Source organism: Camelus ferus, chromosome 20, assembly GCF_009834535.1.
Source record: "Camelus ferus isolate YT-003-E chromosome 20, BCGSAC_Cfer_1.0, whole genome shotgun sequence".
NCBI lineage: Eukaryota > Metazoa > Chordata > Mammalia > Artiodactyla > Camelidae > Camelus > Camelus ferus.
This window is the reverse complement of record NC_045715.1, coordinates 20,561,166-20,574,608: the sequence shown is the minus strand read 5'-3', so window position 1 is coordinate 20,574,608 and position 13,443 is coordinate 20,561,166. Positions and strand designations below refer to the sequence as shown.

Here is a 13,443-nt window from a genome sequence, read left to right as displayed (position 1 = left end):
TTTGGTTTCTGGTGAGGGTTCTCTTTTTGGCTTGTAGATGGCTGCCTTCTCACTGTGTCCTCACATGGCTTTTTGTCTGGGGAGGAGCTTGTGTTCAAAGCCCTGTTCTGGTTCTAGGAGCCCCGAGAGGCCCTGGGGAAGTCCTGCTGAGCAGGAGGACGGACAGCTGGATTGCCTGTCCTCAGCCCTGTGGCCACACGGGGGCGCCCCCACACTGCTGTCAGATTTTGACTGAGCTGCCTCAAAGGGCCTGGGCTATACAAATTGGTCAGAGATGGCTGACCTGAAGGCTGGGTAGCAATGGGGGAAAGAAGTAGCTTCTGAGCAGCCCTGGGTTGCACAGGTGTCAAGGTCAGGGATGGGACAGGGATTGAAGGAGAAGAGAGTTCAGGAGCCTTGTGCCAACTCTTGAGGTTTCTGTCTCCCCAATGTGACCCCTCTCTCCAGCCCCTTGGTGACAACACCCTGGAAAACTGAAAAGAAACATTTTCTTCTACTCTCTGTTTCTTTTCAGTACTCCCTGATGGAGCAACAGTAACAACATCTGTCTAAGTTTTTCTCAGGAAGGATACATGAGAAATTGGTAAAATGGTCATCTCTGGCAGAGAATCTGGGTGCCTGGGGTCTGGGTCTGGGGAAAGAGGAAAATTTCCCACTGCAAACTCTGGAATATCTTGAATATATATATATATATATATATATATATATATATATATATATATATATATATATATATATTTAATTGAAGTATAGTCAGTTTACAACGTGTCAATTTCTGGTGTACAGCATAATGTTTCAGTCATACATATACATACATATATTCCTTTTCATATTCTTTTTCATTATAGGTTACTACAAGATATTGAATACAGTTTCTTGTGCTATACAGAAGAAACTTGTTGTTTATTGAAACAATACATTTTTGAGGAACTGACAAGGCAAACACATTTGGGCTTAGGGTACTAAATTAGTGAAGTAACTAAATTAGTGAAGTAACATAGCTTTCTCAGCCCTAAATTTCCTATCTCTGGTGTTAAGGAGATGCCTTCTACCCTCTTGGTACAGGGAGGGTACCTTTGACATGGGAGATTTATTTCCTGCTTTCAGGGGAACAAAGGAGGGTCAGGATGTTTTTCTTGCACTGCTGTTTCTTAAGTAACTGTCAATGAAAATTCAATTAACCATCAAGTTAAGAAGAAAAAAGGCGTATTTTATTCCAGCCAAATAGGATTATAACCCCGGGAAGCAGATTCTCAGAAAGCTCTGAGAACTCTTCTACCTGTTAGAAGTCAAAAGCACAGTCAACTACATTTTCTAGACAAATGATTGTACATCAAAATGACATTTCCATAAAGTTCACCAGGACACATAGTCCAGGTAGGCATATACAAAGAGAGCAGCAAGTCACCATGACCCGCTATGAGCAGGGGAAGACCGTATTCTTTTAAGAGGTTACATTGCTAGTGTCAGAAGAAAGAAAGGAAAAAAAAAGATCTTTAAATTTAAGCAGGCACTCCCATATTTGAGGCAGTGTAATGAAAATACAAATTGCACATTAGGGAGGGAGGGGGTGCAAACAGGCACAGAGATAATTTTATGTTTAATTTTTTTCTTGTTTTTCCTTAAAATATAAATTTTATTTCATCATAACGTTAGTTCAAAATAATCAATATGCCAAAAATGTATATATTTTGAGGTGGTATTTTCTGCTCCCCTTCAACTCACAAACTCAGGGATATGGAATGAAGACAATTTAAAAATACAACAATGGGGGTGGAGGGTATAGCTTGGTGGTAGTGTGCATGCTTAGCATGCACAAGGTCCTGGGTTCAATCTCCAGTACCTCCATAAAATTTTTTTTTAATTCTTAAAAAATAAAAGGCTAAAAAAATTAAAATACAACAACACAGGGGTCACTGTTACACTGGGAAAGTAAGATTTAGGAGATTTGTGAGTCTTCTTGCAGTGCTGTTTAGACAGATTTCTAAACATAATGGCCAAAGTCACTTTTCCAGACTAGATTTCTGATGTTCGGTGTCATTAAGATTGTGCTCCTCCTTGTAGTTAACAAGCATCAAGGAAACTGATCTCTTTGGGAATCTCTATCTGGAGTCTTCAGGCACCTCTCCAGGTTGAAAGACAAGGGCGACTTCACTCTGTGGCATCAAGTTCCCTGGGGGCTGAGTCTTCTTCTAGAAGAGTCCAGGGGGAGGGGTGAGAAGCAGATGGTCCTGTTCAGCCTGGACGATTCCGGAAAGAACAGCTCAGGAAAAACTGAGCCTAATCTGTTTATCCCTTCCGGGTTTCCTCAGACAGCCCCTGGACCAGGACTCAGGGAGACAGTGTGAACAGCTCTCGGTGCTGGAGAGGAGGGATCAGGGCAAAGTCCCAGGTCCCCGGCAGGGCGGGGTCTGGGGCGGTGCTCTCAGGGTCTCACCGAGGACGGGGTCTGGGGTAGGGAAGTTCAGTGTTGGGGATTCCCCATCTCTTGAGTGTTTCACTTTCTCTCTCACAACGTGTGTAGGGCGCTCCTGCCTGGACACTCATGACACAGCCCCAATTCTCACTCCCACTGGGTGTCCTGTTTCTAGATAAGCCAATCAGTGTTACCGCAGTTCCCTGTCACAAAGTCCGTATGGACGCCCCACCCTCCTCAACCTCCCCACTCAGGATCTCCTCGGATTCCGAGCAGGCGGGCCATGCAGTCCCGAACCCTCCTCCTGCTGCTCTGGGGGGCCCTGGCTTTGACCGAGAACCGGGCGGGTGAGCGCGGGGTCGGGAGGGAACGGCCTCTTCTGGGGAGGAGCGAGGGGGCGGCCCGGTGGGGGCGCAGGACCCCTGGGGAAGGCGCGTCTCCACAACTCTGCCCAAGCATCCACATCGGCCCCACCCTGTCCCTATCCTCCCCTGTCCCTTCATGTTTCCCACACAATCCTCTCACCCATTCAGATCTCGTGCCGCCCCTTTTCCGTCTCGCGAGCCCCTCGCCCAGTCCGCCCTCCCGGCCCCACCACCTGGGACCCAGAGACCCCCGCCAGGAGGAGGGTCGAATCTCAACCCCTCCCCCCCCAGGCCCCCACTCCCTGAGGTATTTCTACACCGCCGTGTCCCGGCCCGGCATCGGGGAGCCCCGTTTCATCTCCGTCGGCTACGTAGACGACACGCAGTTCGTTTGGTTCGACAGCGACGCCGCGAATCCGAGGATGCAGCCGAAGGCGCGGTGGGCGGAGCAGGAGGGGCCGGAGTATTGGGAAGAGAACACACAGAATGTCAAGGTTTCCGCACAGACGTTCCGACTGGGCCTGAACATCCTGCGCGGCTACTACAACCAGAGCGAGGCCGGTGAGCAATGCGGGACCAGGTCAAGGTCAGGATCCTGCATCCCCTAGTGTGGCCCCGAGTTTCCGGGTCCAAGCCTCATCCCGAGGTCCGCCTACCTGCCCAGTGTTCCGATAAGAGCCCGCGAGGTTTCTTTTGGGTTAGTTTTCCCTTTATGCTGAAAAGGCTCTGACCAGTCACAGCCGGGAGACTTCTTTCGGGAGCGGGGCCAAGTGGGCGGGACTAATTTCAGTGGTTGGGTCAGGGTCTCACACCTACCAGTGGTTTTGTGGATGCGATGCTGCGCTGGACGGGCGCCTCCTCCGCGGATACAATCAGTTCGCCTACGATGGCGATGATTACATCGCCCTGAACCAGGATCTTCTTTCATGGACCGCGGCGGACACGGCGGCTCAGATCACCCAACGCAAGTGGGAGGCGGCCGGTGAGGCAGAGAAGAACAGAGCCTATCTGGACGGGGCATGCGTGGAGGAACTCCTAAGATTCCTGGAGAACGGCAAGGAGATGCTGCAGCGCGCAGGTACCAGGGGACGCAGGTGCCTACAGGATCTCTCGTCTGGCTAGGACTGGTGTCCCTGTGCTAGGGGAGGAAAACGGGATCGACGCCAGAATACCCCCTCTCCTATTCATGGGGAGATGTAGGAATCCAGCCAAGTGCTCAGACTGGGTACCAAAGAGTGCCTGGCGCTTAAGCTTCTCTGTAGACAGTTAAGGGATCTAGCTGTTCTGGGGATGGAGGGGAAGATTATCTCTGAAACAACTTACCAGCGGTTTCTTTGACTCTGGCAGTGGCTCTGGGAACCTTGGGGAACTCTCTCAAGCCTTGTTCTCTGTCCTCCACTCAGGGTGTTGGAGATCTGACTCCAGCTTTTCAGAGTCTGTGGGCCTCCCCTCAATTCAGGACCAGAAATTCCTTTTCTTGACCTCAGAGACCTGCCTCCCACCCTGGGCTATCTCATTTATTCCAGACATTTCTGAAGAATAAGAAATTATCCCATAAGAAATTATCCCAGATGCCTGTGTCCAGGCTGGTGTCTGGGTTGCACTCCCTTCCCCCACCCCAGTTGTCCTCTCTTTTCTCAGAACCGTCACATGAGCCCTGCTTCATGTGGCCCATAGGAGTTACTACAAAGTTCCTAAATTCCCTCACCCTTCTCCTCAGACCCTCCAAAGACACATGTGACCCACCACCCCATCTCTGACCATGAAGTCACCCTGAGGTGCTGGGCCCTGGGCTTCTACCCTGCGGACATCTCACTGACCTGGCAGCGTGATGGGGAGGACCAGGCCCAGGACACAGAGCTCGTGGAGACCAGGCCTGCAGGGGACGGGACCTTCCAGAAGTGGGCGGCCGTGGTGGTGCCTCCTGGAGAGGAGCAGAGATACACTTGCCATGTGCAGCACGAGGGGCTTCAGGAGCCCCTCACCCTGAGATGGGGTGAGGAGGGAGAAGGGGGTGGAGCTTCTTCTCAGATAAAGCAGAAGCCCTTCTGAAGACCTTCAGCAAGGCCAGGACTCAAGCCTGAGGTCAGGGCCCCTTCCCTTCTCTTTGCAGAGCCACCTCCTCAGCCCACAGTCCCCATCATGGGCATCATTGTCGGCCTGGTTCTCTTTGTGGTCACAGGAGCTGTGGTGGCAGGAGTTGTGATCTGGAGGAAGAGGCGCTCAGGTAGGGAAGGGGGGAGGAATCAGACTTTTCTTGTCTAACTTGGGGGGTGTCAAGCCCAGTAGAAGTTTGCCTGCCTTGTTACTGGGAAGTACCATCCATACACATGTGCTTTCCCAGTCTGGGGCCTTGTCTGCTAACATTCCTTACTAAAGCATATATGAAAATGAAGGACACTTTATTCACTGTGGTGAATCTCGTGATGGAGATCTGATTCCCAGCAGTCTCAAAACAGAGGGAAATGTTGCTTCTGAGGACAGACCTCCAGGAGGGCCATTGGTCCAGTCCCCAAACATGTACTTTCCTTATGTTTCCTGATCCTGTCTTGGGTTTGAGATCACAGTTCTGGAAACTACTCTGGGGACCAGGACTAGGGCATTCCTTAAGACCTCATGACCCTGCTTCTTCCCTGGCCTCTCACATGATGTTTTCTTCCTACAGGTGAAAAAGGAGGGAGCTATGCTCAGGCTGCAAGTAAGTATGCAGTGAGTGTGGTTCCTGAGACCCTTGTGATGGTGGAGCTGAGAGGCCATGGGGGGAACCTCACCCTCCTCAGAGTTCCTTCTCTAGTTTCTCTCCTGTGGATTCTGACCATATCCTGGTTTTGTTCTCCCCCAGGCAGCGACAGTGCCCAGGGCTCTGATGTGTCTCTCATAGATCCCAGAGGTGAGACCCTGGAGGGCCTAGATTGGGAGAGGGGTTGGGGCAGAGGGGATACTGTGGGTGTGGGGATTCTCTGAGTGGGACATTTTGAGGATGTGGGGGGCTGTTGAGAATGTCAGCATTACCGATTGACCTGAATTGGTCCATGATACTTTTCTTTTACAGTGTGAGACAGCTGCCTTGTGAGGGACTGAGTGATTCATGATGCGTTCACGTCGCACTTTGTGACTTCAGATCCCCTGACTCCTGTTTCTGCAGCTACACTTGAATGTGTCTGTGCTTCTATTAGCGCAATGTGAGGAGGTGGGGAGACTGGCCCACCCCTGCCCCCCACACCCCCTCCCGACCCTGAACTGTGTTCTCTTCCCTGGTTGACTTCTCTTCCAGCAGAAGCAGGGCTGGGCCGTCTCCATCCCTGACTTAACTTTGTGCTTCATTTTATAATAATGCCTTACATTCCTAATGAAAATAAATCTGGATATGAATTTATTTTTTTAATTGGTGCCATGAGCTGTTGATGGGATAATAAAGGTGAGGATTCCTAAAGTTTGAGAGAGGAAATAAATGAATGTGCTGAAAACCTTCCAGAATCCACATTTTTGCTCTGCTGACTCTGTTGCAGGTGGGGCAGGAGGAGGCGATGAGGAGCCGAGTGTCGAAAGGGCCTGTGCCCAGTCAGTACTCAGTCCATTGTGGGCTTTGAAGTGGTTACTGCTGGGCTGGGTCATCTTTGCTGTTCGTGTGTCCTTGTCCCTTCAGTAGAGCCTTGTCCCACCAGGACCTGTGACCACAGGGGCTGACATTACCTGGACCTTGTTTGTCTCTAGGACCGTGGCCAGTGAGGGCTTTATGTGGCCAGGTTAGCCTAGCCTTAGCCCCCATCTTTTGGGTGTTTATTTGTTGTTACTTTGTTTCTATAGAGGTTTTTGCCTTGATTTGTGTATCATTCTCCTCCTGTTGTCCCCCATCTCTGACAGCTGGAGGAGTCGTTTTGCCTGTCATTGTCCCCACAAAGCCCAAGGCTGTGTGTCTGCACATAGGAGACTCTGTGGTATCCAGAGATGAATTTTCAGATTCATCCAGCTCTTGCCCTCCTTCTAGGGTTTGATTGTTCTTTCCATACTTCCCCCAGCCTCCTCAAAGGAACCAGATTCTGGTATTAGCAGAAAGGAGGGAAACCATAATTTCTCATCTTAGGTAAGTTCCTGTTGGAATTCTGCTCTGCTTGCCCAGCCACTCTCCCTGCCCTTAGCTCTAGTAATCCTAGTGCTGGCTCCAATCCAAATGCATGGATTTATACAGCAGAGTCTAATTTAGGTTTATATTTAGTTGGAAAATAGAACCCATAAGTCAAGGATCATTGTTTTTTTTTTTTTTTTTTTTTTTTTTTTTTTTTTTTTTAGCTACTTCATTTATTTAGATTTTGTGTGTGTGGAAGAGGAGGTAATTTAGGTTTATTTATTTATTTTTTAGCAGAAGTACTGGGGATTGAACCAGGGACCTCCTGCATGCTAACAGTGCACTCTTCCACTGAGATATACCTCCCCCAGGATCATTGTTTTCTGAAAAGAAAACTATAGTTGTGTGATGTAGTGTAAGGAGGGTTAGTTGTGGGGAAGGGGAGAGCAGCACTTGTGAGAAAAATTCAAATGCAATTGATGTCAGTGTGAGTAGATGTTGTGCTGTAGCTGCTACAAACCAACATTTGGCCTGAGGTTACATTAATAAAGATATTATCTTTAGAATAGGGAGGTGCTTTACATTGACCATTCATTCAACTGATATCAGTTGTATGCCAGTTAGATGAATGAGATTTTGCATCTGGGAAACATCATTGAAGTCAGAACAGAAAAATTGCTGGCCTTGTGGAGCATATATTCTATTGGGAAGAGACAGACTACATACTATCAGCATAGTAAATGAGGAAAGTGTTCTGTTACAAAGGGATAAGTGCTAAGGAAAAGATGCAGGGGGAAGGCAATCCAGAATGTGGGGACAGGGGGGACAAGGGAGGTGGCTATTTTACTAGGGTGGTCAGTGTGGGCCCCACTGGAAGGTGACCTTGAGGAAAGATGTAAAGGACATGAGGAATCATCCCTGAGGATGTCTGGGGGCAGTTCTTTCCAGGCAGGGAGAACCTCCAGGCAAGTGCTTCAGGGCAGGAGCATATCTGTGTGTTGTGTGCAAAGTGAGAAGGCCAATATGGCTGGAGCAGAGATAAATTGAGAGGCGGTCAGAGGTATGGCCAGATCATGTAGGCCTGGAGGATATTAGAAAGGTTTTGACTTTTGCTCCAAGTGAGATGGGAGTTTTAAGACAGTTTTAAGAAGAGGGACATGGTATGACTTCTCCTTTAAAAGGATCACTTTGCTGTGCTGAGAACAGAATTGTGAGGCAAGGGGTGAGTGGGGCAGTAGGGAAAGCAGTGGGAAACTAGTTCAGTGTCTAGACTGGAGATGTCCATTGTTTCGACTGATGTGTGAGCAGTAGATACAGTGGGACGTGACTGGATTCTGGATACGTTCTGAAGATGGACTTTACAGCACTTCCTAAAGGATTAAATCTGGCGTATGAGAAAGAGGAGTCAAGGAGGACATCCTTAATTTTGGACTATGGAAGTAGAAAGATGGAATTACTGTCAGCAGAGATGTGGAAGACAAAAGGGCATATTTTTTGAGGGGGAGTGCATTATGAATATTTGGTTTAAGAAATGTTGGAGCTGAGATTTTATCAGAAATATAAGTCAGGTATTTGGATTGGCAGTTGGGCAGATGAGTCTGGAGTTTAAGAGAAATGTCTGGTCTGGGGAAATAGATTTGGGGGGTGATGCCATAGAAATGATATTTAAAGCCTTGAGAGCTGATGAGGCCACCAAAGAAGGCAGTGATGGCTGTAGAAGAGGAAGGAACAGAACTGAACCCTGGACACTCCCCACCACCAACGCTGTGGGATCTGATCAGACCACACATCTGAGCAGACTCCACTGTTCTGGCTCTGGGTCTACAAGGCATGAAGATCCTGGAGTCCCAGTCTTTCCTTTGTACAGGAAACCCCTGGACATATTTTTAAGATTCAGAAAGTTTGGAGTCGAGTCTGAGATTCTAGATTCACAAGGGTGGTGCTGATGCTGCTGGTCTTCAGATCACACATGTAATAGCAAAAACATAGACCAGGATTCCCATGTGGCTGGGCATCAGCCTCACAGGAAGGGCTTGTGAAATAAACAATTCCTTGGTCTTGTGCCTAATACTCTGAGAAGGTGGTTCTGCGGAGAGGCCCGAGCATTTTGGAAAAAGCAGCACAAGCAATCCTGGTGCTCAGCCAGTTGGGAACCATTGAGGTTAGGGATAGAGAATGCCCAGAAAGGGGTCTTAAATCCACATTTAAAGGATTTTTTTCTTTTTCTTTCAGAAGGAAAATGGAGTAGCTATATTGTCAATTATGAGATGTGATGTTGGGATATACACGTAGTTCTCTCTACCATGGGGCATAGTCAGGTGGAAGATTTAGGAAGTGGTTTATAATTCAGTATAATGAAAAACTCTGAATTCTTGCTCTTTGAAATTATTCTCCAGATTGAGTTCTCATTCACTCTTGGAGCAAACAATAGAATCTAAAATTTTTCTAATTTAAGCATAAAGTACTATATGTATATGGGGGGGTATGTATATCTGATATGGGAGATAAAATTATTTATTTTTATTTTAAAAAATAATTTTTTTTTCCTTTAACAGAGGCACTGGGGATTGAACTCAGGACATCATACACGCCAGGCATACACTCACCTTTGAGCTATATCCCCCACCCAGCCTTATATTATTTTGGGAAGGCCACAGAGCCAGGCTTGAGGCTACATGGGAACAGAATCCACAATATCCACCCTAGGCTGGGTCCCACATAGGAACATTTGTCCCTGCTGCTGGGCACAGATGTCACTGCTCACACCAGAGAACCCCTCAGGCTGGACATGGACCCTGTGGCTAGGACAGCTGTCACTACGGCACCTGACAGCTGGATGCTGTGTAGCTCCCATTCGTACCGCCCTCGCTGAATGCATTATGCACAGTTCCAGCCTCTCTGTGTCACCACATCCCGAGAAGAATCTGACCTGCATGGTGGAGCCTGATCTTCCTGCTCTGTCCACCAGCAAGAATGTTTCGGAAAAAGGACTTTCCTCTTTTATGGAAGGAAGTGGTCTCTGCCTCCTACCAAGACTCTGTTCATGTGGCATTCTCCTAATCTAGGAAGAGAGCTCAGGTTCAGGGGACGAAGGATGGAAAAAGAAGGTCAAATTTCAATTCTTACAGCAAAGATCTGTGACTAGCCCTTGATCTGGTACACTGTAGGCAAGCGGGTTTGGCTGAAAGAACAAGTGACTAATAAATGACACCCAAGGTAGAGGCTTACTTGCTTACTCTTACTCTGAATTTCTAGGAATCAAAGCCCAAACAGGCCCCTGGGAGGTGGAGAGTGTGAAGTGATCCCCCCAAGTAATGCATAGGAGCAGCTGGTGGATTGACTGGCTGGTCAGGAACTTCAGTAAAATAAAGTTGGAAAACAGGTGAAGGAGAGATGTGTTCATGGACCACTTGCTATTAGCAGAGTGGGTAAAGATGCGGGTGTGCGGGGGTGTATGCCCAGAAGAGGGTATGCATGTGGTGGAGGCTGCTTGTAATTGGGTGGGGGACATGAATTGATGGAAGGTGTCACTTAGCCTCTCCCCAGCACCACAAGGTTTGCTCGTGAAGTCCCTGTACAAAGTGGCAGTGACAGCAATGTAACTTTCCACTCTCCAAGGACTCCCTGGCATCTGCCACTGCTGATTACTCAGCCCTCAATTAGCAGCTTTGAAAAGAGAAAAACGGTGAAATTAATTAAGAACAAAACAGAGTTGTCTGAGATAAATATGTCACCGCAGATATAGGAGAGATTTAAACAATCATAAAATTATGAAGAAATTGATGTCAATGGAAAAGACTTACTGCAGGTAAATAAGTTAAAGAAGTTGAATTCCCCAGGGAGAAGATGTAGTTCAGTGGTAGAGGGCATGCTTAGCATGCAGGAGGTCCTGGGTTCAATCCCTGGTACCTCCATTAAAAAATAAATGAGCCTGAAAAAAATTCTGTTTCCCTTCAGCCATATCCAAAATGTTTTGCAGGTAAGCCTTACCAAACCTTCAAGGAAAGCTCCTGATCTACATAAAATATTCAAGAGAATGAAAAATATAGGGAAAAGCCAAACAAATCATTTTATTATTTATGAATAACATAAAACCTAAAATCAGGGAACACATAAGAAAAAAAGGCATAGGAAAATCACTTTTAAGATAGTAGATGTGAGAAGAATGGTAGCGTATATCCAACAATGTACTAAGCAGTTAAATAATTTGACTAAGTTATCCCAAAAATACAAGGCTATTTCAACTTTAAATCTTTTGATGCAATTCACTACTTAAAGAATAAAAAAGGGAAAATTATATCTTAGCAGATACAGAAATTACTGCAGATGAAATGCAACACTCCATCTGACCCACACTTCTTCAGTCCTCTTCCAGTGTTTTAAAATTTATCTTTTAATTAAAGTATAGTCGGTTACAATGTGTCAATTTCTAGTGTACAGCATAATGTCCCAGTCATACATATATGTGCATATATTTGTTTTCATATTCTTTTTCATTAAAGGTTATTATAAGATACTGAATATAGTTCCTTATGCTATGCAGAAGAAATTTGTTTTTTATCTATTTTTATATATAGTAGTTAATATTTGCAAATCTAGAACTCCCAAATTTATCCCTTCCCACCCCCTAGTCCTCTTCTCTTTTTAAGGACCCATTAAAAGATTAGGCACTCACCCCAATAGTCAAGATATTCTCCATTCATGCCTTTAGTCACATCTACAAAACCCTTTTTGCTGTGTATGGTAACATATTCATAGGTTCCAGTGATTAGAGCTTGGACATATTTGTGGGGCTGTTATTCTGCCTGCTACATCATATATGGTGATTCAGTGAAGAAGTATAACATTATTTAAAGTCCTAAAAGGTGAAAGGGGAGTATGTGGAGGGAAGCATTGTATAAGAGATGATGGCTAAGGATTAAGGAAATGTATACAGAGTGATAAGAATGAAAAGAGATCCACACTGAGTCATACATATTTCACGGGAACATCAGATGATAAGGACAAATGATAATCTTAAAAGTAGCCGCAGAAGAAAAACAGATCTAGAAAGGAACTATGTTTAGATTGTGGCTTCTTCCTGTCAGGAATGACAGCCAGAAGACAATGAAATAACATCGTCAAAGGTGAAGAAAGCAAAATCAAACTAGGAATTTGAGACTGAGAAATCTCTCTTTCAAGTATAAGTTAAAAAAATATTTTTATATAAATAAAATTGTTGATTTAGTAGTAAAATATCTACTCTAAAGATGTTTATGAGGTCATAGAGGTATAAAAGCAAGCAGATAAATTAATTGGTAATGATTAAGTGCATGTAAATCAACACTGTATAAAATACTGGGGGAGGATATAGCTCAAGTGCTAGAGCACATGCTTAGCATGCAAGGGGTTCTGGGTTCAATCCCCAGTACCTCCTCTAAGAATAAATAAATAAATAAACGTAATTACCACCCCCCTCAAAAAAAAAAAAGACTCTAAAAAATACTGTATAAAATATAAATGTGGAGTTAAAAGCACAGTTGTAAGATAAATAAAATACTTAATATGTTGTGTTATAATTTCTTCACACAGCCTCCTACACCTACCTAGGCTATATCATCCATGAAGATGGAGAGACCTTGATTCTTTTTACTCAGATTCCAGTCTGTATACACAGTAGCCAGAATAAAATAGCTACTAAAGTACCCAGTATAAAAATAGCTATTCCAGCTATTCCTGCAAGTCCTTAAAAGACCAGGTATGGTGATGCAAAAGCACAATTAAAAAAATTTGAAGGGGATGACATCAGAGAAAATAGTGGTTTAGGGAACTTGAAAGACTTGTGCTCACATAGAACAATGAAAAAACTAGTAACAACAGTCAGAATCAAGTCTATCAGAACCCACGAAAATCATGGAGTATTTACAGCGACTAAGAAAAAGCTAAAAATAGAAAAAAGCAACAGAAACTCGGTTGTTTTGTGGTGCCTTAACTTTGACATATTCCCTCCTCCCCAGCTCAGCGGTCAAAAACATTGCTGAGAAATATTCCAGGTTTTCCCTTATTTAAGAAAAAAAAAAATTGTAAGTGATCTCAGTGGCGTTATTATTCAGTATGTTCTCAACCTTTTAAAGAAGCTTAAAAGTCTACTGGACACATCTTTTCATAGCAATATATTAAAATCTATTTTACTCCTTAAAATGGCCACTTAGAATTTTATCATATGACCTTTCTTTTGGGGACAATGGAAATGTTCTTTATCTTCACTGTGGTAATGGTGACATCGATGTATAAAATGCCAGAACTCAACCAGCTGTGCATTTCAAATAGATACATTATAGTGTATGTAAAGTGTGTCCCAACCAAGTCGGTTTTAAAACCATCGTCCTCTTTGGAATCTGTACTTTGGTTATGTAAACCAACCAACCAAAGAAAACACCTTGTTCTTGTTGCTAAGAGCTTACACCCTGCACATCTGGAAGTAGAGTCCCCATGTCTGCAACTTACTCTCAAGGGGTCCGGCAATAAGAGTAATAGCTGTCTGTGTATTCAGAGGGAGAGCAGTTATGATACATTTTAATAAATGACAGAATTAGATAATAAATACAAAAGTTAGA

The 13,443-nt window shown here is 45.2% G+C and overlaps 1 protein-coding gene across 3 annotated transcripts; it reads left to right on the top strand.

The window, feature by feature from the left end:
• The first annotated feature begins 2,608 nt into the window (after window positions 1-2,608).
• Window positions 2,609-10,070, top strand: LOC102504730 (patr class I histocompatibility antigen, B-1 alpha chain). 3 transcript variants are annotated; one of them, XM_032463480.1, is made up of 8 exons: window positions 2,609-2,763; window positions 3,073-3,342; window positions 3,584-3,859; window positions 4,895-5,008; window positions 5,447-5,479; window positions 5,624-5,671; window positions 6,801-6,865; window positions 9,403-10,070. In XM_032463480.1, exons 1-7 carry the CDS (start codon window positions 2,700-2,702, stop codon window positions 6,863-6,865), a joined length of 870 nt encoding a protein of 289 aa, XP_032319371.1. In that variant the 5' UTR covers window positions 2,609-2,699; the 3' UTR covers window positions 9,403-10,070. The 3 variants fall into 3 exon arrangements, with proteins under 3 accessions (XP_032319371.1, XP_032319369.1, XP_032319368.1); XM_032463478.1 differs by lacking the exons at window positions 6,801-6,865; window positions 9,403-10,070 and adding an exon at window positions 4,502-4,777 and having other exon boundaries at window positions 2,610-2,763; window positions 5,624-5,760; XM_032463477.1 differs by lacking the exons at window positions 6,801-6,865; window positions 9,403-10,070 and adding an exon at window positions 4,502-4,777 and having other exon boundaries at window positions 2,619-2,763; window positions 3,185-3,342; window positions 5,624-5,760.
• The last annotated feature ends 3,373 nt before the right edge of the window (window positions 10,071-13,443 follow it).